General features: G+C 50.9%; 1 protein-coding gene and 1 long non-coding RNA gene across 2 annotated transcripts in view; one reads left to right on the plus strand and one right to left on the minus strand.

Moving 5' to 3' along the window:
* Positions 1-2,431: 2,431 nt before the first annotated feature.
* NSMCE1 (NSE1 component of SMC5/6 complex) overlaps positions 2,432-24,844 on the minus strand; it is a 32,254-nt gene continuing 9,841 nt past the window's right edge. Inside the window, exons 3-8 of the mRNA XM_077907103.1 lie at positions 8,978-9,099; positions 7,998-8,075; positions 6,632-6,778; positions 4,002-4,118; positions 3,081-3,201; positions 2,432-2,650 (exon numbers count right to left, since the gene is read on the minus strand). Coding sequence (XP_077763229.1) covers positions 2,571-2,650; positions 3,081-3,201; positions 4,002-4,118; positions 6,632-6,778; positions 7,998-8,075; positions 8,978-9,099 — 665 coding nt within the window. The 3' untranslated portion in view covers positions 2,432-2,570. The remainder of the gene's footprint in view (positions 2,651-3,080; positions 3,202-4,001; positions 4,119-6,631; positions 6,779-7,997; positions 8,076-8,977; positions 9,100-24,844) is intronic.
* LOC144319257 (uncharacterized) lies at positions 3,699-6,736 on the plus strand. Its single transcript, XR_013385144.1, has 2 exons — positions 3,699-4,324; positions 4,527-6,736. It is a non-coding gene; the product is annotated as an uncharacterized LOC144319257 (long non-coding RNA).

Here is a 24,844-nt window from a genome sequence, read left to right on the forward strand (position 1 = left end):
AAGAGTGCCCGCCAGCTCTTCACAGAGCCAAGGAGGGGCGAGCACAAGGCCAGCTCAGCCCCCCACTCCCCACCCGAGCTTGCAGAGGCCTGCTCAGGGTCTGCCCCGACAGGCACACGTGGCCTTGAGCAGATGTGGCCCTGCCCTGGCAGGTCACGCGGTCTCCTAGGGTCTGGAGAGGAGGGTGGCAGTGAATTCATGCAAATGGTGGTGAGGGCTGTGAAGGGACAGGGACAGATGTGACTAACCACAGACGGCATCTGAGTAAGCCAGAAGGACCAGGAGGCCAGCACTGCCCACGAACAGGTGCAGCAGCCTTGGGGCAGGAAGGCCTTGGCCCTGGGGAGAGGAAGGAGCCCGAGCAGCCGGAGCAAAGGGGCCTGGAGGGGGCCTGGACTGAGCCAGGGGTGGGAGGAGCGGGGGACAAGCGAGGGTGCTGAGCCAAGGAGACAGCCTGTGAGACGGGCCGGAGGGGAAGCCTGGAAAGGGAACAGCCACGAGTGTCACCTGTCCTGTCAGTTCCTGGAGTGACCGTGTCAGCAGGGGGAGCAGGGGGTGAAGACAGGCTGTGCAGGGAGGCCAACAATGGCCTGATCCCAAAAGCCTGGGGCACCAGACAAGGTCTTCAGAATTGTGAAGGTTTGGTTGGGCGGTGTCAAGGAGTCCTCCAGAAGTTCACGTTGGGATCCATGCAGGGGAGATGCAAGCCTTGGGTGGGGAGGGGCCAGGGGCCAGTGCTCAGAGCTTGTGGAGTCATAGGACTCAACTGGACCTGCATGGTACGACCCTGCCCCTCCTTGACAGCCAAACCACCAGGCCAGGCAGGCAGGAAGCAGGCTGTGGGGAACCCCCCCGCCCCCTGGCCCTCCCAAACCCCCAGTTCCAAGGTACCATCTTTTCTCAACTGGGTTTCCTGCCTTCCCATCATCCCTGCAGGCTGCCAAGAAAGCCCTTCTCTGGTTGCCTGCCTGACACTACTGACCTCCCCATGCAGTCGGGGGGCGCCCATGGGGTTCTATCAGTGGGCTGCTGTTTGCCTCCTGAGGGCAGCCCGGGGATCCCACGCTGGCTCCCAGAAGTCCCAGTTGGCAGCAGTCTCACCGTCCGGAAGCTGGGCAATAAGGAGACCCACCTGAGGCTGGGAAGGTGAGCCTCCCATCAGCAGGTGTCATTTGTCCACCGTGTCCTGTATGCTAGTCGCCCCTGTGCACTGTGCTTGTGGAACGGACCAGGGCAGAGCATCCCTGCCTGCATGGGTGGAGGCCACACTGTCCATTTGGTGCCAAGTTCATTCTCCACCTGCCTGATAAGAGCATGTCCAGTTATCTTTGGGAGATAACTCTGTGGCTCAGAGGCAAGCCCTGATTTGCTAGTGCCAACTGGGCCATCCTGTCCCCACCTCCGGAAGTATCCAGAGTGGAGCTATGACCATGAGGTGTCTGCTGGGGCACTAGTGTGCGAGGCCTGGAAGTATGGCTAGCAGGAAGAAAGTGGCTGGATTTTTCTGGGAGACCATCTAGTAGGCCCCACGCACAAGGCCGGCTCATGAAAATACAGCAGAGGCAGCAAAGTGGATGCTCGGTGACATCACGGGACCCACCGGGTCAAGCTTCTCCGGAAGGATGCCTTCTGGCCAAGTCCTTCCCTGTTTTAGCCAGTCTGGGTTAGGTTTTCGGTCATGACTGAAAGGGGGGATAATCAGGGTGGAAGAGATGGAGACAGGAACCAGAAGGCAAGTGTGATGAGCAGGGAAGTGTGGGCAAATGGGGACCGAGGGCTGGAAGCGGGACAAGATCCAAAGAGCAGCCAGACACAGACAATGGCGGGAAACAAGAAGGGAAAGTTCCTGAGCAGAGGGCACAGTGTGTGCAGGGGCTCCAAGGCCAGGAACAGAGGGCCCTTCCGAACTGAGGGAAATGCCACGTGGGAACAGCGGGCACAGCCGGCCTCCTGGATCCCGGGTCTACACCTGGGCCCCTGGGCAGCAGGAGCCACACCATGCTGACGTGTCAGGGGCAGGTCGCGTTGGTGGGAGAACCTGGAGCGGGGGGGCCGGCTGCCCCAGGAGCAGACCTAGCGGAGGGGGCAGGGGCACAGGATTCGGTGGCTGGTTTGACGCAGGACAGACAGGGAGGAAGCTGCAGCTAGGACAGCAGATGGCAAGGCAGCCCGTCGCCATGCAGGGGTGGAGGGCCCCAGGAGGAGAGCGCCCTCCAGCCCAGCCCGCCAGCCTCCTGCCCGCTCAGGCAAGCTGCCTCTTGGGCCACAGGAGGCTCCAGACTGCAGGGACCTGGGGACAGCTGGGCTGGCCTGCGCTGATGGGACAAGTGACCCAAGCCAGGGGGTTCTCAGTTACCAGGGAGCCCAGGAGAGGACGGGCCACCACGTGAAGCCTCCCAGGGCGGTGCACGACCACAGACCAAGGAAGCAGTGACTCATTAGTAACTTTTATTCTGAACCTGCTGACGAGTGAACACAGAGCAGACGGGATTCGGGCAGCGTGAACGCTGATGCTAGTCCTCCCAACAGGGCTCACCTGCCATCCCCCAAAGGCAGCAAGCCTGGGCCAGCTAGTGCTGCCTGGACCGCAAGGACTTTCTGTTGGCCTTGGAGGTACTAGCCTCCCGCTCCTTCTCGGGGTCGAAGACTTCTGTACATGGAAAAGGCCAGAAGGTACCATGAGTGGCAGTGCTGGGCACGCACACAGCAGCAGCCGCGTCCACTGCCACATGTCGCCTGCCGTGGGCTCTGTGCTCGTCCCTCCCTGCTGATCTACCCCCACACCGCAGCCAGGAAGGGAGGGTCACCTCACATCCTGAGATGGCTGTCGAGGCAGGCGGGGGGGCTTGTTTAGACCAGAGCCTCACATGCCATGGGAGTTCTACTGGGTTCTAAGCCATTGCAAGTGTGCAAGCAGGAAGGCCTCCACTTATTGGGTTCGGGTCCTGCTCACACAGACCTGCAGGCACGGAGCCCTCGTCTGAGCGCTCCCTGTCCCCAGGTGTCCCCTCAGTCCTGCCACCCAGCACCCCCCCCCCAGAGGCCAGGGGTCAGCCCCCGAGCACCGCAGGGACACGAACCTGGTATCTCGTGAGGCCAGTAGTCATTACAGTGGGGGCAGCGTGGCTCTGAATTGGACTGGAAATACTTGGCCACGCAAGGTAAATGCATCCTGATCCCACAGGTCTCGCAGCTTTGACCCTGAAACCAGAAAGGCAACGGCTGTGGAACCTTAGATGCACCTCCGTGGTCACAAACCTTCAGCAAATGGCCAGGAGAATGCCCAACAGGCTCCACAGTTTTGTCTTCCAGGCCCCCAATGAATAATGATAATCCCAAAGCCCTCAGCTCAAGGGCTTTTAGGAATTTTTATTACAGAATTCTGAGAAATGAATGTAGGTGGAGGACACTGAAAGCTCTGCCAGCCAGCGCACAGTGGCGCAGACCTCGCAGGGGCCGTGTGCACAGCTACAGCCTTCAGGAAGGCCGCCAGGCAACGTGGGTCAGAGGCTTTAAGAAAACGTGTGAGCCCCTCCAGTAATTCCACTTCTAGGAATCTGGCCCAGGGAACCAACCCCAGGTGCCCAGAAGCACGTGTGCGAAGAGGCTCATCGAGGCACAGCTGAAGACCGTGGAAAGGTAAGAATCAGAAGGAAACACAAAAAAACAAAAAAAAACAAACAAAAAAAAAAAAGAATCAGAAGGAAGAACCCTAGACATCCCGTGCTGGCCCGGCGGCAGCAAAGCCTCGCCAAGTAGGCAGCACAGAACCAAACACCAGAGGTCAACACGCCCAGATGTTCACGCCACTACCAAGGTGACGCAGGCTACACACAGACCTCTGAGAGCCCCTGGACTAGAACCAAGGCCCCGCGGGGAGAAAGGACGGGCATTTGCTTGGTCATCCTCAGACACTTCCCAGGGGACGCCCTATGTCTGCCCGTGCCAGAGGCAGAGGCTCAGGATGAGTTCTAGAAGGTGCCCCGCCGCCGGCACGGTACCTGGATGAGGAGGCTGTGGCAGATGTTGCAGATCTTCACAGCATCGGGGTACGTCTCCCGGATGTACTGCTCCATCTCCAGGATGGCCCGGCTGTGCAGGGTGAACTCCCCTTCCTTCTGCAGGGCAGAACGGGAAGTGGCGACGTCTGAGCCCCTGGCAAGCCAGGGCCTTCCCACCCAGCAGGCCCACGGTCCACGGAGCTGCAGAGGGCGCAGCCCTCACACCGCTGGTTTTCACCAGTCCCCACCCGCAGGTGTCCACGCTGGCCCCTGGGCAGAGCCACAAGCCACAAAAACCTGGGCCGAGACTGAAAGAGAATGAGGTGAGGCTCCGCACACCCCTGCCTCGGCACCTCCCTTGTGCCACACAGGCGTGAACCACGAGTGTGCCAGCAGCCCCCGATCAAGGACAGCCCTCGCTCCCCTACAGGGAGGATGCGGAGCCGGGAGAGGGAGGCGGCCTCCCACGGGGTGAGCTGGGCACATCCCCTGCCCTCATGCGCACCCCTCCCTCTCCTTCCCCAGCCAGCACTCCAGCCTTCAGCTCCAGGGTCATTGCCTCAGTTGGGGAAAAGCTGTCCTGCGAGCGTGTTTCCTTTCCACCTGTACCTCGACTTCGGCAAGCTGCCTGCCCAATCTCTGGCTCCTCCCCAGGCCGCGGGCCCCGGGACAGCGCCAGGCCCGGTTCTGCTCTTGTGTCCCCAAGCCTAGTGCGGGGCTCAGCACTGGGCAATCCCGTGATAAACCTCCCAGGGCAGGTGGACTCGGCCCTGCACTGAGACCACAGGGTGAATGCCCAGGCCCCCGTGAACAAGTTCTACTCGTGCTATACACCTACTGTGTGCCCGGAACTGGCCAGTGCTCATAGTTCATGACCCTGCTCAGTCCTATGGGGCCCTGTTGCAGATGAGGTGCCCTGGTCCCCCAAAGAAAAGCCAGACTCCCAAGATCTCCCAGGCCTCACAGCTATCCTTTGAGCTCAGGCCCCGCAGCAGGATGGCCCCTGCTGTGTGGAGTGTGGCTGTCAGCAGAGGCCCCCACGCTGAGGACCCGCACCCTCACTGCAGCCGGCCCACCTAGGGGCCTCCCCCCGTCCCAGATGCCCACCTGCCAGCCCCCACCACCGGGACACCTTCACATCTGTGCCCTGGATGTGCACCCACAGCAGGGTGCTCAGGGCTGCTGAGTGGCAGGGTGGGGAGCTCTGGGGGGTGGACCAATGGGCGATCATGGAGAATAGTTATCTTCTCATCCTCCCATGAGGAGCAAATACTTCTTGTATGTGTTTGAGTTCATTTTAATTAAGTTCTATCCCTCCGGGTCATCCCCTCCCTACCCAGCCATCCCCCAGCAGCACTGGCGGAGTGTCTGCAGGGGCGGCAAGGTGCAGGGAGAGGTTGTTAAAACACTTGGTCTGGGGCAGAGCTCAGTCGGTTGTAACCTGAGCTACCCAAGAATGCTCCCTTGTGCCAAACCTGCCCTGGAGGGGAAGAGAGCCTGTGACACGGCCACTGTTAGGAGCTGTGGTCACCCTGGCCCAGGCCTGGATGGGGGACACCACCCATGCCACGGAGCCACAGGTGCCCAGCTAAACACCAGAGCTGAGGGGCTGACGTCAGGGCACAGCGGAGAACCCAAGACTGTGGTGGGTCCCACCACCCCTGCCCTCAGCCCTGCAACTGTCTTCCTCTGGCCAGGGAAGCACCGGAGGCCCTGAGGCCTGCTGGTCACACTGCAGGGATGGCCCGCCCCTCGGGAGCAAGTACTCAGTGCCACCGCTCGGTGACCAGAGGCAGGCTGTCCCGGGGAGGGTAGTGAAGAAGTGCCTCACCATGAGCTGCAGCCTCCAGCCACGGGAAAGACCGCCGAACGAGGAAGTAGAGGGTGACCTGAGCCCACCGCGTGCAGACACAGGCACTCAGGGGCACGGCTGAGGTCAGAGGCCAGCTCAGGGCTTGTCTGCCTCGGGCTTCCTGGTGGTACCTTTCGTGGGAAAAGCCCAGAAACATCTGCTCTGCTCCAGTCAGCAGAAGCAGCCACGGGGGGTCTAGAAACGTGAACATGAGTGCTGTCTGGTCCCTTTTAGAGATCCACAGCTCCTCCCCAGCATCTGCCCCCAAGTCCTCTCTGCACCTGGGGGCCATGTCGAAGCAAAAGGCCCATGGACCCCGGGCCCTGACTGATGTAACATTGATAATAACCACCACAAGGATGGCAATTCCTTTGGGAGCCCAGCACTGGGCACTGGACGTCTGCCGTCCCTTCCCCCCGCCTCCCACCAGGAGGTGACACTGTTCCTCCCCTCCTACAGAAGAGGAGCTCTAGGTTCCCTGACCAGGAACTGGGCCGGGTCCGATGCCAGAGCCATGCTCTCACCCACAGCGCCCCACATCTGTGGACCAGAGTGCCAAACCGGGTGCAGTCCCTGCTCTGCACTTCTGGCCAGGGTGCCCTGGCCACATGACACGAGCGAGTGGGAGGCTCCAAGTCCTTCTCATAGGGTCCCAATGGGCATTAAAGCAGACAAGAGGCCTGATAGGGCCTAGCTCAACAGACAACTGGATACGATATAGTTTTAGAGAAAAACTGTTCTCTGTTCTAAATGTGCCGGGCTGGGGAAACCACACTACCTCGATCAGCCATTTGTTCTGTACAAACTTCTGCAGCACCTGCTCTGCTTCCTTCTTCCTCATCTTCTTGCCTTTAAGTTGATCGACCAGGTTCAAAATATTTGTGGAAGATGCAAAGCCAGTTTCTGAGTCAATAATCAGTTCCAACTGGAAGAAACAGCAGGTACCACGTTCATCTATCAAACCGCCAAAAAACAACATTTGAGCAAGAACACCAATCCTGGCGGGGGCAGGAGGCTGTGAAACTGCTCGCAATGAGCGGCAGCACTGGGCCCTGGGATGCTCCTTTAGAAAGACAGCTTTGTAACGAGCACCAAAAGCCATAACCACGGTCAGTCCTTTAGACTCAGTGTTCACCCTGAGATATCGTGCCAAATGAATGACCTTAACACCCCTAAATCAAGAATCCTCTCTTGCCCCCACCTCCCTGAAGGTAGAGAAGCTGGGGAATGAATGAATAACAAGGCAGCACCCTCCTACTCAGGTGGTAGGACTCACACGGACAGGACCTCACAGGTGAAGGGCAGGCTGGAGGCAGGAAGGGCAAGACAGCAAAGCCAGGGTGGACCAGGAGGCAGGCTTGCTCGGAAGCTGCAGAGGCAGTGTGGAGCCCAGGCCAGGAGGGCCCAGCGGGCTGGTCCCGACACTGCTCACAGGGCTGCTGGGAAGATAAGACTTCCTGCCTGCACAGGGCCGGCTGGCATCCCAGTGCCTGGTTCTCAACCTTGGCTGCCAGTTGTCACCAGAGGCTTGGAAAGGAATGATTCTAGGAGGAGTCATCAGAGACCTGGATTCGCCAGGTGTGGATGAGGCCCCAATGTCTCAACTATTTTTACCCTCCGGTTATTAGAATATGCATCTAGGGCTGAGAACCACTGTCACGGCCAGGTGCTCACCAGGTGAGTGACAAGGCTGAACCAACAGTTCTGATGCTGGGGAGGCAGAGCAGTGCCTCTCGAGTGTGGGAAACATGCCATTGGGGCACCTCATTAAAATGCAGACCTGGATTCAACAGTCTGGGGTGTGGGGCAGAGGGGAGGGGGGGAACTGGGATTTGGCCTTTCTAGCAACTTCCCTGGTGCTGCTGCTGCTGCTTCTGGGAATCTGGACTTGTTCACCTGCATTGCACAACCAGAGGCATGGTGCACAACCAATCCGGGTTTAAACCTAGAGAAGTTCTTCCTTCCTGGGCAGCCCTGGCGCCCTCCTGCCATCGTGGTGAGCTGCTCAGTGACCCACCCCCTGCAGATGGCTATCTAGGGCAGCAGTGGTGACTCTCCAAGATCTTGGTTTCCATTTACAATGATGGAAGACAGCAAATCTCCCCTAAGAAGCCCAGCCCATAAACAGGAACTACTGTACTTACAGCCTTTCTAAACAGATCCAGCTCATTCTCTGCAAAATCTGAGGCCATTTTGGAAACAGAAGTTGTTGCAAGATTCACCTAAAAAAGAGGTCAGCATGGCAGTCAGGCTGGGCCCCTTGCTGGTCAGCTAGTAGAGCACCTCTCACCAGCCACTGAGCACTAGTGTGCAGGTGCTGCTGGCCACAGGGCTGGATTTGTGAACAGTCACATGTTACTTAAGTAAGACTTAAGTCTCTAACTCAGTCAGCACGTCAGAATCTCACATTTTCAGAACGCGTAGTATCTTCCAAACCCAGATACATCTGGGGAACTTACCTGCATGCTTCATGGAGCCTCACATGCAAAAGTAACTGACAAGGCCAGCAGTAAACAAATCAGATTCACCCATTTAATCCAGCGTTCCCATAGCTACTTGACTCCACAACCCTTTTCCCGGGGAAGGGTGTGGGAGTCCTGGCCAGCGCCTGTCTCTGGGTGGGGCTGGCTGGGGGAGCCTGGTCTCCTCAGATGGGCCTACAGTGGTGCTCTAGCCCGGGCCGGGGGCCTGTCTGCTCCGCCTGCCTGTTTCGCCCCTTGTTCCCTGGCCAGGAGGGACACTGGAACAACAGGAGGCCTGACTGGCTCTCAATCCCTAGTGCCCCACATTTTTTTCCTTCTCACAGCTTCTATGCCTTATGAAAAATGAGAAACCACTCTCCTCCCTTTAATCCTAATATTCCACACTTTTGAGGTGACTGCTTGCGTTGAACTGTCAACAGACCAAACAAAGCCTAGTGCACGCTGCCCTGTCTCGGGCAGGGGCTCGGTGTGGGGCAGTGACGTGCACACGGAGGTGACAGCCCCCAGCCCTGATCATGGCACAGGACGCCGACAGTGGCTCTGGTGGCCCGGGCTGCGTCTGCGTCCCCCTGCAGGGCAGCTGCGGCAGGGGCGCCTCTGCTCCACACAGACGCCGCAAGAGGGCGCCAGCAGGCACTCACCAGCGCGTACACGGGTCTCCCGTCGTCTTCGGTGGCTCCTTTCTTGATCTCAATATACAAGGATTCCAGGACGCTGTTAATGTTGTTGATAAAGTCTTCCAGCTCCTCCACGGCGGCAGTGCCTGGAGAGAAATGAGCCGGGGCGGGGGTGGAGGGCACCAAGGAAGTGTGGTGCTCGGAGTCTCTCCATCCACCTGAGCCCATGACACCAAGGCCAGAAGCAGGTGGAGGCCCAGCCCCTTGGTGAATGCCAATCATGTGGCTTCCTTCCTCGAGTCATCAGACCCCCGGGGAATGGTTTCTGAGCCCACCCAGCTCTTCCTGTCCTTGCTGTCCCCTGCCACCTCCTATGCCCCTCTGCAGGCTTCCCCCTCACAGCCTCACCTGTGCCCGATCCATCTCTATTCCTTCTTCCCTTTCTCCACCATCCAGACACATACTGAACACCCCCATGCCAGCCTTCGTGCTGGGCCGGGGGCAAGGGGTGGTGGGCGGGTCAGGGGGCAGCAGTGAAGACTAAACGACCTGGGTAAGAGATCAGCGAGCACTGAGCACCCCCGCCCCCCCAGGGAGGCCCTGCACTGAGCACTTTCCAGGCATTAGTCCATCCTGCCAGCAGGCCTCTGAGGCAGGCACGAGCGTCCTCTGGCGTGGGGATGAGGCCCGGATGCACAGGGAGCTGACTTGCCTGCAATGAACCCCTGGGGCACAGTGAGCAGCAGGGAGCCTGGCAGCACAGCCATGACCTGAGCTCCAACCTGTATGCTAGCCCGCCTCCAGGCTGCCTGGAGCTGCACAAGGAAGGCCCCACCACTGTCCTGGGGCTGCCAATCCATACAGCAGAGGTATGCGATCAGCATCCCCATGCTGCAGGGGCTGCAGTGAATGGACCACCACCGGCTGGGGACAGAAAGCCATCAGGGAGCCAGTGAGGCTGCGGCAGGAGGCCCTGCAGCCCAGAGGGAGGGGGCAATGGGGAGCCTTTCCGAGTTGGAAACAGAGAAAGCAGCTTTGTGTCTTAGATTTACCCCCTCTGTGTACTGTGATACTTTTTAAAATAAAGTGTTTATTACTGTTTTTACTTATTAAAGTACTTTCAACAAATTTGAGAAGCAGCAGGCATACAGACAATATGATACCCTTAATGTTAAAGGCAATGATAAAACCAACAAAACAATACTTCAGGAGAAAGGCCTGGAAGAACGACCCAGCAAGCTGATGGCTCAGGCCACTGCCAAGAGGGAAACATAGACGAGGGGACGACACTTCAAAGCTCCTGTATACCTACAGACTGAAGGTTAAAAACAATAACCGGTTACACTGGTGGCACCAACGGTCACAGCCATGTGGACCACACAAGGAGACCGTCCTGACACAAGGGAGGACACGAGGTGGCCCGGAACAGCTGATGACCATGACAACAGTACTAATGTGCAAATCACAGCAGGGATCCAATCTTCCTTTTTAAGTAAACTTGTTTAAGTTTAAAAAAAAAAAAAACACTTTAAATAAAACATCAGTAGTAGTGAGTAGGCGGTGCGTGGACATGGCGCGAAGAGCGAGAGCGCCGACAGCTGCGGAGAGCCCGGGGCAGAGGCCGGGCGGGACTCCAGCCCCCGCACCTGCACCTTCGCTCGGGCTCTTCCTTTCCGAAATGCCTCCTTCCTCCTCCTCACCCCCGTTTCTACCTACTACTCATCACGGAAGCCAGCTTGAATAGCACTTTTTTTCCATGAAATGTTCTCCGCAGCTCCCAGCACGCGGTGCCTTTGCTGTTCCTCTTCCACACAGACGTGCGCACGCAGCATGTGGGCCGGGGCTCGTGCAGCATGGCCAGGAGGCTTCTCCTGCCGCCAAGCCCCAACCCTGGGAAGCTGGGGGCACTGCTCACTGACTTGGGGGCGGGGGGAGACAGGGCTCTTCGTGGGCAGGAGCTGCTCCGTCCACCCAGTTACATGACACAATGGCAAGTCCCACCTCCCTCTGAAAGTGATAATACACACTTTCCATTGAAAAGGCCACTCCTGGGTGTCGCTCAGAAAAAGGTACCCTGTGGGCAGATCACAAACACTCTAATACATCGGACTTTCCAGATACCTCATCTGCATGGAGGTGAGCTAATAGCCACTCGGCACTTTCCCCTCTCCCACTCCCTCTGGCGTTTTGTCCAGTCTCATTTTTCAGAAATAATGAATATTTTCACTTTACCAAAAAAAAAAAAAAAATCAAAAACAAAAACAAAAACAAAAAACCCACTTCCTACTGCAGTCCTCATTTGCAGAAACCAGCCACCTGCTCCCCTGCTCACGTTCTCTGGCCTCACCCTCTCCGACCACACTGCTTCCTATGTCAAGGGCAAGTCCTCGTCCCTGCCAACTGCTGACACCCTGCGTGTTTCTCACACCCTGTGCCATACTACCTCCTTCTTAATCACTACCTAAGAATAAACTTCTCTTGCGTTCAGTAATACCCCCCAACTGACTTGAGTTTTGGGGGGCAACAGCATGGTGCTGTGTAGCCAGCCCAGTCCCACCCGCCTCTCTGGGGGACCCCAGGTGAGTCTCTCCCTTCCTCTCATCTCTGAAGGCCACCCACTGCCTCACCTTCAACTTCATGTGTCTGAAACCCATCTCTCTGACCCTCTCTCTAAAGCCACCCTTCACTCCGACCCCCCTAGCCTCCCACTCCCCTGGCATCCTGGACATGTCTCCCCTCCCATGGAAGCCTCTTGGACCAGACCAGCTGAGGGGAGGTTCCCGTGGCCTGGCCTCCTACCGCTTGTCAAGTACTGCCTTTCCCAATCACTCGGTCGGATTACCAAATCTGGCCACCCCACTACCGGAGTCATCTGGTAATGTTTGCTGAGATCCAAACAGGATCTCAGTTTTGTTTTTGTCTTTTGGGTTTTTTTTTTTTTTTTTTATTGTCTTTCCCCTATGTGTGTGATCTGGGGAGGAGAATAATTCCAAGAACCCATATCCAGAGAACCAGAAGGCAGGAAGCTGAAGGGACCAGATCTCAGGTCAGCCAGGAGTGGTCCAAGACCCATCAGACAGATACCCTCAATCTAGGAAGGGACAAAGGGAGGGCTGGAGGTGGTTCCAGCTCAGCCACCAGAAGGTGGGAAGGTGGGAAGATGGCTTTGGCCATAAGGTCGTCCTGTGCCCTGGTGTCCTCGGGGTCCTGCCCACTCCCCAGGCTGGCCCTTAGCTGCCAACCAGTCCTGTGTATCCCTGTCCCAACACCCTTCCCACGTGGTTCTTTTAAAGTCAGCCAGAACTGGGGCCACCTGCTTGCTACCAAGATCCCTGATAGGCCCATCAAGTGTCACGGGTACACCAGACCAGCGCGCTTCCCGACCTCCCATCCTCTGATGCACTATTTTCACTGCTGTGCCCCCTCTCCCTGCCCTGTTCCTGAAGCCCTCATGGAGCAGCTATAGTCTGCAGATCTGTACAAACAGCCCAGGCTAAAGGAGTGTCCCTGGATCCTATTGGCCCCAACATCCTGTGAATTTATGGTCATGTCAAAGTGCATGAGATAAAGGACAGACCCACACACTTCTGAGGCAATTATGTCCAGTCTTAGTCCCACCATTTTGATGACTTAAGAGAATTAATTAATAACATCACTCTTCCCTTCAGAATCCCAAACCCACTGAGAAAAAAAGGCCTCAGCTACGTATCAAAGTAACCAGTTTTTTTGCAGTTGAGCTGGATCAGAGGCTGGGTCTTTCAATACCATGGACCTGCAGTCAGCACCATGGGTGACCAGTTCTAAGAAGTGACGAGCATGGTCCTGGTCCCACCACCACTGTCTCTTCTGAGAGCAGGGTACCACCCAAACCAGGGCATGGGATACCATGTCCAAACCAAGCCAAGGCCTATGGATTTTAGGTGCCTCCTGGATCCTTTCTACTTGGGAGCAGGGTGTCCCTCGGCCTTCCTTGTGGGTTGTGGCAAAGTTGCTCTGGTTGAGCTAGAAACAGGGAGCCTACAAATGTGTGGCTATCATTCATTCGCCTGAGTGTGTGCTGGGCACTGCTCACTAGCTTGCTTCACTTCATCACTACAGGAGCTCTAGAACGCACGTCATGAATATCATCTTTATACACAAGAAGCTTGGGGAGGTCCGAGAACTTACCCAGTGTTCCCATAGTTTAGCAGGGGTGCCCAGGCCTGCGTGACACCACATCCCAAGCTCTGGCACACAAAGCCACAGAGCCTCCACAGAGCAGAGCAAGTGTTCCCTGTGAACACACCCTGCCATGTGCGGGGCTGAAACACCAAGGTCCTGGGGAGGACAGGATAGCTCTTTCTTTAGTGGGAAATGCCTTCCAACGGGACAATTAAAAAGGGGGGACTCGGGGCAGTGCATAGGCTGGGGTGGCACCAAACAAAAGGGAACACCATTCCTCTGATGAGCGGGGCTGCTTCAATTTGAGAGATTGCTTTTTCTGGCCACTTCTATATATATATATATGATTTCCCTTTCTTGTAAAATTAGATTTTAGCTTAACCAACAAACCTCTTCTCACTCATCAGGGTTCCTGCTTCCCATCAGGCTACTAGAACCTAGGGCTCACTGCACACTCGGGCGGCAGGCACTCAGGAAGTCTGCTGCCCTAACTTCTGAGCAACAGTTTTGTTCCAAACTAGGTACTATAGATAGAAAATGCTATTTTTGGGCAGAGGAAATAACAGCAAAAAATAAGACCCCAAGGGACCAAACCACTTGTGGGCCAAGTCGCCCTCTCCTCTGCTGGGGCCGGCCGGGTGGTCCATCTGAGCGCAGCGCTAAGGACAAGGCAGGGCCAGCGCTAGACCACACACGGGTGCTGGAGCACACTGGGCCGAGAACATGCCCCCCGGGCTGGGAAAGGCTGGCAGGCGGAGACACAGAGAGGCATTTAAGGGGTCACATCTCAGCTTGTGACCTTCACATCAACCGCCTGGGAAAAGGCCTCTCTGGACACTCAGCTATATGGGAGAAAGATGGGAACTGACAACAATGCCATTTCCAAAGTCTGGCTAGTGAATGCCGCAAGAGCAGGGAGGGGAGGAGCAGTCTTTCATGTGGCAAATATATTCTATAAGTAATTCTCTGTGTCTGTGCATCAATTGTTCACCATGTACCCGGCTCCTACTCCCTTGTGGTCTCAGCAGGGCCTCGTCAACAACCACTGAGCCGAGCTAGGATACAGCATGGTCCAGGGGTTTCCACAGAGGACCCAAAGGGTCAGAGAGCTTAAAGGCTTACCCAAGATCCCAGGGCCAGTGAATGACAAACAGCAAAAAAAAAAAAAAAAGACAAACAGCAGACTGGAAATCCGATGTCTGGCCTTTAGTGTTTGGTACAGTGACAAAAAGGACTCGAGCATTCATTAAAAAAAAGTTTTGCTTAGATGTGCAACAATATCTGAGAATTACTTCACAATAATATGGGTCAGGTATGTGGGAGATGTGTAGGTCAAATAAGATTAGTGAGGAGCTGCCATTTTTTACTGGGCAATGGGCTTCACTGCATTATTCTATTTTTCTGTCTGACTTTCCCCAGTTAAGGGTAAAAAAAAAAAAAAAAGTGTCAATCCTCAAGAACGATGTAATCTGATGCCTTCACCCTCAGGTTTCTAAATCTGAAAAGAGAAATGACAGTGCTCCTAGACAAGGTAGGCGAGCTCAGAGTTCTGACCGTACAAGGGAAACAGGCTTTTTAATAACGGACTGTTCTTATATCTGTTGCTTAGAGAGCTGTTTCTAAGTACACAGAAACCTTTTTTTCCCCCTTTTTTTTTTTAATAGAACTTTAGTTAGAAAGCCTGCTCTTTGGACCTTCCTTCAAATGGCAGCAGACAAAACTTATTTTACACTACTTGGCACAGTTCCCTGCATCTTGGCCACAGGGTACCAAGGACCCTAAGACCTAGAACACCATTGCTGGGGTGGTGATGGGTCGTGTGCCTACTGTCTCTGTATGTCCGGGAACCCATCCATCAGCCAGGCCCCTCGCCAGAGCTCTGTTGGTCAGTGCTCCCGTGGGCAACAGAGCAGCGCTGCCTCCTTGTCAAGAAGGTGCTGGGGCATCCTGAATTACAATGTGAGTCATCACAGAAGATGAAGCCACTTTCAGCAGAACTTGACTGTTGATACTATTAATGTGCATTTCACTTCATCTCAGCCTTTGAAAACAGGTGGGCCACCTACCATTGAGATGAGAAGCAGCCCCCACCCTGCCTCCCCCACCCCTGGAAAGTTCAGGGAGCAGATGAAGGGGCTCTGCAGAGAACTGGCCACCCACATGCTAAAACCCCAGTAGCTCTTTTATCCCTGGTGTGTGAGCTTCCTCTTCCCCTGGTTTCATCTGAACAAAGCCTGTTGCTCCTGACAGAATCAGATGCCCATAGAGGCCAGGCAAGGTGAGTGGAGCAGGGGGACAAGAGCAGATGCAGGGGGTGAAATGGAGAACACCCGCCCCATCGAGAGCAGCAGGACTACTCTGCTTCAACCACATACTCAATCTTTGGATTTTAATGAGAAATCTGGTTGGTTTTTGTTTTTAATATGGTAATTAATTTTTAAAACATTGTAGGGCAAACAAACTGTGCCCATCAGCTAGAAACCATTGACAGGCCCAGTCTGCAAATTCTGATGTGGGCTGGGACCCTGCCATACAGAGACAAGATGATTAATGGGGCCACTCTGTTCCCTGACCTGCCAGATAAGAGACTGCGGGTTGGGCTGTGAAAAACTCAGAACAGACTGTGTCACACTCACTCTTCTGAGAGACTGGCTACAGACATACCTCAGAGATAGCACGGGCTTTGTTCCAAACCACCACAATCAAGTATCACTGCAATAAGGCAAGTCAAATATTTTTTTTTTTTTTTTTGCTTCCTAGTGCATATAAAAGTTACACTTGAACTACACGGTTAACTAATAAATATACAATGGCACTATGTCTGAAAACACCATGCACATACCTTCACTTAAAAATACATTATTGCTAAAAATGCTAACCAACATCTGAGCTTTCAGCAAGTTGTAATCACTGATCACACATCACCATAACATATAATAATACAAAAGTTTGAAATATTGCCAAGAATTACCAAAATGGGACACAGAGACACGAAGTATGCCATTGGCAAAGACACCAACAGACTTGCCTGATGCAAGGTTGCCACAAACCTTTGATTTGTTTAAAAAAAAAAAATGCAACATCTAGAAAGCATGATAAAGCAAACTGCGAGAAAAAGAGGTCTACACACCAGGAACAGACCACATGTAAGAACAGGACTATGACCCACAATCTGCAGCTGCCAGCACAGAGAAGCAGCCTCTTCTCCACGCTAACCAGCCCAGGGAGCCAGCCTACCCCCTAGAAGCCAGACTTGTAGGAAGTCAGCCCCCTACCTCTAGCATCCAGGCCAGGAAGGCAGCCAAAAACCTCCAAAATAACTGGCTCAAGATGACCAGGACTTGATCTGTAACTGACAGCTTCCCTCGTTTTTCTGTTCCTGCTTCCAAACTAGGACCAACCAGAGGAAGCCAAATACGCTCCCCTCAACTGACCGAGGGATGTCCTGCTTCTAGTTAACCAGCCTCCGGCCTGCAGTCAGGGCACACCTGATGCCTTCCATTCTCTCTCGCTCCTCGGCCTGCCATTGAGTCTCTGCCAAAACACAAGTGAGGGGGCCACCTCCCTCGCCACAGCGAGCTCTGAATAAACAGCCCCTGTCTACTCCCATTTGGGTGGTCTCTGTTGAGGTCCACATGCAAGACTTAGCTCAGTGCCCCGTTCCCGGCAGGCATTAGCAAGGTGGCTGAATGGTGTGCACAGGCCTATGGTGCTGTGAGGGGAGACTCTGGACACTTTGTCCACTTCTCCACAGCCCTCACCTCATCCCTGGAATGTGGACCAGCTTCCCACAGTCTCCTGGGAGACCTACTGCAGCCCTCTACCCCAGGCCCCCATACACAGCCAGAACAGGGCCAGGTCCTGGCACCGCTTCTCCACACCCCCAATGGGGGCTCCATCACCCTTAGCCACACTCAGCTACACTCCTTCATGATCCCAATGTGCGCGCCCCCTCCTCTACACTCGCACCACGTGGGCCTCCTGCCTGCCCACAAGGAACGCCACAAGGAACTTGTGACTTCCTTCCATTAGGAAATAGAGACCACGCCAGAAATTCAGCCCTATGGTCTATATCATGCTCTTTATCAGCACTATGAATCTTCTGATAGTCACTACCCTCACGCCTTATCCCCAGGATGCGGGGTCAGATGACAAGGCAAGAGTCATCTGACAGAGGAAGGCAGGGGCAGCAGGTAGCATGTACTGAACACGCACCAAGAAGCACCCTGCACCAGGCACCTAATACAAGTTTCCCTGGTTAACCCTCACGACTTTTCCATGAAGTAGGTAAGATTTCCTTTCTAGAACAGAAAGCTGAGACTCAGAAACTAAAAAAACTTCCCCCAAGTCTCTGACTGGAACCTCTATCTGGAATAAAGAAAAAAAAAAAAAAAAAGGGCTTCCCTGCTCTTGCCAGAGGCCTGTGACAATCCTGTGGAAGAATTCATCCCTGGCCCTCCAGTGGCCACACGTAACCTCCCTTGTGTTTGAGATCCAGGACAAAATGCAATCCAAAACCAATGATGTGCACACTTAGAAGGGCGTGGAGCACACAGAAGTCCTGGCTTAGGACATCTGTGCGGGCCACTATGGGCTCGTCCCACCCTGAGGGCTGCACTGCACACGGTCAAGAGTGGGCGGGGATATGGACCCAGAGGCCTTCAGGAACCAGGGACGTGAAAGCCACGTTCACTTCCTTGTAGTTAAGGAGCTTGCTGAACCCAGACTGTCCTGTCAAAGCAGGCAACAGACACCTGTTGTGGAATTCATCAAGTTACATTGTACACATTACTTTTCAAGCTAATTTTCTGCCAATTTTCAGTTATGATCATATCCCTAATCCCCCTTGATTAACTGGGAGGGCAGGCAGCCTGGCATGGTGGCAAGCTTATTAACTGTTCCTCACAGCCAAAGGGGAAACGGGCACAATGAAATCATTAAAAACAGGGGGCAAGTTTATTGGGAGCTGGCTTCTAATGACCACAGAGTCCTCCCTTAAAAGAGCACTTACAAATATGACCACATGCTGGAGGGAACACAAAAACGTCAACTATATCGCTGTGACTCACTACCCAACGCGCCACCTAATGAGGTGCAGGGGTCCTGACGGGGGCAGACCTCCCCTGTAACTCAGCATGAGAAAAACAGAGCCATGGTGAAGCTAGGTAAAAGGTTTGACAGAAATGGAAAATACCTGTCAAACCCCAACGTTCCTCTCACACTGTGCTCACGAATCTATTTTTGGAACGTGCATTTCGGTTAACTGGTTTTTTGCTTGAACACCGTATTATTTACTCTGCTTACGGAAATCAAACCAACTCTTCATTTGTTTTTAGCTAAAATTTGAGATATTTTACCTAATTTGTCCTTAGGGCCGTAGATAATTTTAAAACCCACTAAAATTAACACATAATAATAAACATCATTAATCACGAAATGTGAGTGCTGGGAATATAGAAAAGGACCACACAGCAATCTGGCAACCATGAAAAAAATACATGATCTTAGGGAAGAAACCCCACTGGATGCTAAGTCTAGTGCGTATAAGTGGGATGACTTTGTCTCAGAGAACCTCCCTGCAAAATACTTCTTAATCACACAGGAAAGAGCAACTTTACAGCGCAGACACCTGGCAGACACCATGTTAAACCAAAATTGTATACCACCAGCTAGGATGCAGAGAACACCACTTCTTGTATTACTTCTGCAAAAATAAAAAGCATAACCATAACGGACTCAGAAGGAACAGCAAACAAACCTGAACTGAAGGACAGCCTACAGCCATGCTGTCCAATACAGCAGCCACCAGGCCCATGGCAACCTGGCACATGCAATGTGGCGGGTCCAAATTTAGATACATCCCAAGTGTAAAATACAGCCTGCATTTCAAAGATGTGCTATTAGAAGACAGAAAGTATCTCATTAATAATTTTTGATATTGATTAATAATGATAATAAGAATATTTTTTGATATTGGGCAGCCCAGGCGGCTCAGCAGTTTAGCGCTTACCTTCAGCCCAGGGCGTGATCCTGGAGTCCCAGGATCAAGTCCCATGTCGGGCTCCCTGAATGGAGCCTGCTTCTGTCTCTGCCTGTGTCTCTATCTCCCTTTCTCTGTGTCTCTCATGAATAAATAAATAAATAAAATATTTAATAAAAATAATTTTTGATATTCATTACATGGCGAAATGATGTTACTTGGGATATAAATTATACCTGTTTCTTTCTACCTCTTTTAACATGGCCACCAGAAAACTTTAATTACATATGTGGCTCACATGAAACTTCTATCAGCTCTGTTCTACTAAATAATCAACCCATAATCTTCAAAAATGTCAAGGTCACAAAAGTCAAGGAAAAGGCTGAGGAGTACTTCCCAGTCGAAGGCACCTAAAGAAATGTACATAACCACAATGCAACACATGTCCCAGCGATGGATCCTTTGCTACAGGAGACAATACTGGGACAAATGGAACTCCAGTGGGCTCTGTGGATGAGAGGACAGGGAGACATAAACATTAATGTCCTGATCTGAATGGTTATCTCATGATGATTTAGGAGAATGTCTTTGCTAGAAGGGCATGTTCCCTAAAGAATTTAGGGGTGATAGAACTTCCAATAGGTAGCTCTCAAATGATCTGGGGAGAAATAGATCCTTGTACTATTCTTATAGCTTTCCTATGAATTTCAACCAAAAGACAGAAGATCAGACCCAAAACATTTTAATGAGGCCAGGAACTCGAATTGTTGCCATATGGTGACCCTCTGCCTCTGTTCAGTAACGCCACATAAGAAATGAAACAGAGGTGCCAATCAAGAGTCAGGCTCTTGGCCAACACCATCCCATGACAAAATCAGGCTTACACACCTCCTCTTCAAGGGCCTTGGGCCACTTGTGAAGGCTTCAGAATTCAAGTTTCCAATTCATTCTGTTTTCTAGGAAACTGAACCAAAGAAACTATCCATAACTACCTGATTACTACATAACTACTTCCCAACTCTTTTGTGAGTTGGACTTCAAGGAAGGTGTTCCTCCAGGTAAACCCTGGATACAGGACAGAAAGGATCTATTTCCTGGATGCTACATCTATTTTCTTAGAGACCCACACAGATAATGCAGGGCCCCTCACCACACCCAGAAAATGAGCTCTATTGCGTGAACCTGATTATCCCCTACATTTTGCCATCTTGGGCACTTAGAGGCCTTAAGCACATATTACACATTACATTTGTAATCTTCACAAATAACCCAAGGTGCCAGATATCTCCAGCCCCACCTCATAGCTAGGAAAATGGAAGCTCTGAGGTTTAGCAATTTGACCAAGGCAATGGAGCTACCAAGCAGCAAAGTAGCTTTAAATTCAGATTTTTTTTTTGTTTTTAAGAGCAGCACTGGGGGGCACCTAGGTAGCTCAGTGGTTTAGCGTCTGCTCAACCCTCCCCTATGCCATCCTCTTTGTAACTCCACCCAAGTGCACGCTGTCTAGGAGTGTATGTTAGCAGATTCTTAGAGGACATAAACTCCTTTGCCTCGCTTCTTCCATTCAGCATATAATCACTTTGAGATTCATTCATGTAAGAGCCTGTAGCACCAGCTCATTCTTTTTTACTGCTAAGTAGTATTCCATCAGAAAGATCATATCACGGCGTGTTTATCGGTTTGCCTGTTGATGGACAGCTAGGTGTTTCCAGTTTGTGGCCATATAGGCAAACCTACTCTGATCATTTATGTACTAGCCTTTGTGTGGACATAGATCTTCATTTCTCGAGTCTAAAAACAACTATTTGAAACAGAAATAGCTGTGTCATGAAAGTGTTCATGTTTTTTCAAAATGACTACACCATTTTAGATTCAAACAGATAGAGTTCCAGTTCCACTACTTTCTCGTCAATACTTGGTATGCAATCTTTTCAATTTTAGCCATTCTGGTGGGCATGTAGTGTACCTCACTGTGGTTTTAGTTTGCCATTTCCTTAATGAAGCTGGGCACTTTTCACGTACTTTGCAATCAATCTAACTTCTTTGGTGAAGTGTCTATCTGTTCAAGTCTTTTGCCCATTTTTTTCAGTTGTATATTTTTTAACTGTTGAATTGGGGAGTTCTCTACATATTTTGGATACAAATACTTTATTGGTTATATGATTTGCAAATATTTTCTCCCAGCATTTTGCTTGTCTTTTTATCCCCTAAACAGTATTTTTTTTTTTTTTTAAGATTTTACTTATTTGAGAAAGAGAGAGGGAGCACAAGCCAGGGGAAGAGGCAGAGAGAGGGAGAAGTGGACTCCCCACTGAGCAGGGAAGCTCGTCCCAGGACCCTGGGATCATGACCTGAGCCAAAGGTAGACATTTAACCTACTGAGCCACCCAGGTGCCCCTAAACAGTATATTTTAAAGAGAAGTTTTTCATTCTGAAGTCCAATTTATCAACTTGTACTCTTACAGATCACATCTTTGTGTTATATCCAAGAAATCTTTGTCTAACTTAAAGTCACAAAGATTTTCTCCTACATTTTCTTCTAAAATTGTTATAGTTCCAGGTTTTATGTTGAGATCTATGATTCATTTTGAATTAATTTTTTTTATTGTACAAAGCATGGATCAAGATTCATTTTTTAAAATATGGTATATCTAGGGTACCTGGCTGGGTCTGGTCAGTGGAGCACATGACTCTTAATCTTGGGGTTGTAAGTACAAGCTCTTTGTTGGGTGTAGAGATTGCTCAAAAATAAAATCTTTAAAAAACAAAATTAAAAAATAAAAATTTAAAAATACAATACAATACAATAAAAATAAAATATGCAGAATCCAATTATTCCAGCATCATTTTTTGAAAAGATTATCTCCATTGAATTGCCTTTACATTAGCTGTCCATCTATTTTGGGTTTATTTCTAGATTCCGTTCTATTCCACTGATCTTTGAGTTTATCTTTATGCCAATACCACATTGTCTTGATAGGGTAGCTATATAATATGTCTTAAGATCAGGTTACTCTTAACTTTAATTACTCAGTGTTAATCCTCCAAGTTTGATTGTCTTTTTCCAAAATAGTTTTGGTTTTCTAGGTCCTTCACCTTTCCACATGAATTTCAGAATCAGTTTGTCAATTTCTATAAAAAGCCCTGCTGGGACTTAATTGGGATTCAGTTAAATCTTTAGATCAATTTGAGAATAGATATCTTAATAATATTGAGTTTTCCAGCCTATGAGCATGGTTATCATTTATTTAGGTCTTCTTCAACCTCTCTCAACATCTTTTGTACATTTCAGTGTACAGGGCTTAGAATGTTTTATCACATTTCTAAAAAAAAAAAAAAAAAAGATTTTATTTATTTGTTCATGAGAGACAGAAACATAGGCATAAGGAGAAGCAGGCTCCCTATGGGGAGCCTGATGCAGGACTCGATCCCAAGACCCCGGGATCTTGACCTGAGCCAAAGGCAGAGGCTCAACCACTGAGCCACCCAGGTGCCCCATCACATTTATTTCTAAGTATTTCATATTTTTTATGCTATTATGAATAGTGCTTTTCAAATTTTCAATTTTAATGAGATGACTCATTGTAAGCATCAAAAATACTTGGATTTCTGGATATTGATCTTGTATCCTGCTACTTTATTGAACCCACTTATTAGTTCTAGTAGCTTTTTTGAAGATCCATCAGATTTTCTATATAGATGATCCTGTCTTTCAACAGACAGTTTTACTTTTTCCTTTCCAAACTGAAAGCCTTTTATTTTTTTCTTGCCTAAGTGCACTGGCTAGAACACAAATGATTAGAATGGACATTCTTATCTTGCACCTGATATTAGGGTAAAGTGTTCAGTCTTCACAATGAAGTATGATGCCAGCTATAGGCTTTCCATAGACCCTCTCTATCAGGTTAAAGAATCTCCCTTCTTTTGTTACTTTGCTGAGGGCTTTTATCAAGAATAGATGTTAGATTTTTTAATTCTGTACAAACAGTTGTTGAGTACTCTCTACTGCTCTAAGCCCCAAGTTCCTATAAATCTGCTTCTCCCCTGATCCTTAGGATCTCTAGTTTCCTGTATGAAACTTCTGCTGCGTCATGCCAGGAGATATATCAGATTTTATCAAATGCTTTTTCTGCACTACTGAGATGACCATATGGTTTTTCTTTTTGTTTGTTAAGATGTAAATCACATGGATTGATTTTTCAAATATTAAACCAACCCTGCATTCTTGGGCTAAACCCCACTTTAGTCATATTATACCATCCTTTCTATATATTGCTGGAGTAGATTTGCTAAAATTGTGTTTATAATTTTAGCATCTATATTCACAAAGGATCTTGGTCTTTAGATTTCTCTCCTTGCAATATCTTTGTCTGGTTCTGGTATCAGGATAATGCAGGCCTCAAAGAATGAGTTGGGAAATTCTCCCTTCTCTTCAATCTTCTGGAGGAATATGGGTGGAACTGGTACCATTCTTTCCTTAAATATTGGTAGAACTCCCTAGCAAAGCTGCTGTTCCTGGAACCGTACTATTCTCAGCCCCCTGCCCCGTGAACATCAGGCACTGCTTCTCTCTTAATCCTTTCAAATGTATCTTTGCCTGGCCTCAGGCAGCAACCTGTGTATCTGCTCTTAGATGGATCCCTGCCAGGGAGTGGGGGGAGGTAGCTGACTCCACCTCTCTGGGCACCTCTTCCTGCCCCCACCCTACCCCCACCCCACTCTGACCTGCAAACACTTTGGTCTCCTTGAGCTCTCATCCTCCATCCCCTCAGCTCAGTCTGTTTAGTACTACCTGGGTTTCCCCTACGCCATGGCCTGAAAACTCTCAGGGCACTGAGCTGAGGCAATTGTAGTGCTCATTTTGCTTTTGCCTATGGTATAAAAAATATACTTGGGGGAAAAAAAGAGGGAATACTTGGTTGTCATTCCTGGTTCCTGGCACAGAACTCCTAAAACCCTTGGAATTTCCTGAGTGACAAGGGTGACAGAAGTGTTTTGTTCTAATGAGGCAACTCTTGGCAGGTCCCTAAAGAACTTCAGGATGGGAGTCAGTTGCCAGAAAAAATGAGCTTTGATTAGAAGCTTGGAACTGTCAGCCCCATCCCCAACTCTGGGAAGAGCAGAGGGACTACATACGGAGTTAATCACCAATGGCCCATGATTCAGTCAAATCACACAAGTAATGATAGCTCCATAAAAACCTCCAAATGATGGCTTTGGAGATCCACTAGATGAACACGTCAAAGTATTTAATGGAGAATGGAGCATTCCAAAGTATTTAATGGAAAGTGGAGCATCTAGAAAGGGTGTGGGAGTTGCATGCCACCCCTGCCCCCTAAGCCCTGCCCTATGCATTCTTCCCATTTGGCTGTTCCTGAGCTCTATCCTTTATATTAGGCCAGCAAACATAAGTGTTTTCCTGGGTTCTGTGAGCCATTCTACCAAATTACTGAACTTGAGGGGTGGACCATAGGACTTGACCTTATAACTGGTTGATCAGAAGTACTGAGGCCTGGACTTGAGACTGGCATCTGAAGTGGGGCAGCCTGGTAGGGCTGAACCCCTTTAACCATGAGATCTGACCCTCACTCCAGGTAAACAGTGTCAGAATTGAGCTGAACCACTGGACATCCAGTGAACATCCAGAGAACTGGGGAGGAAGTACTGGAAAAGACAACACATATTTGGTGTCAGGAAAGGAAAAAAAAACTTTCACTCCCTATCTCTCAAGGATTCACTGTCCTTCACTG

Source organism: Canis aureus, chromosome 8, assembly GCF_053574225.1.
Source record: "Canis aureus isolate CA01 chromosome 8, VMU_Caureus_v.1.0, whole genome shotgun sequence".
Lineage (NCBI taxonomy): Eukaryota > Metazoa > Chordata > Mammalia > Carnivora > Canidae > Canis > Canis aureus.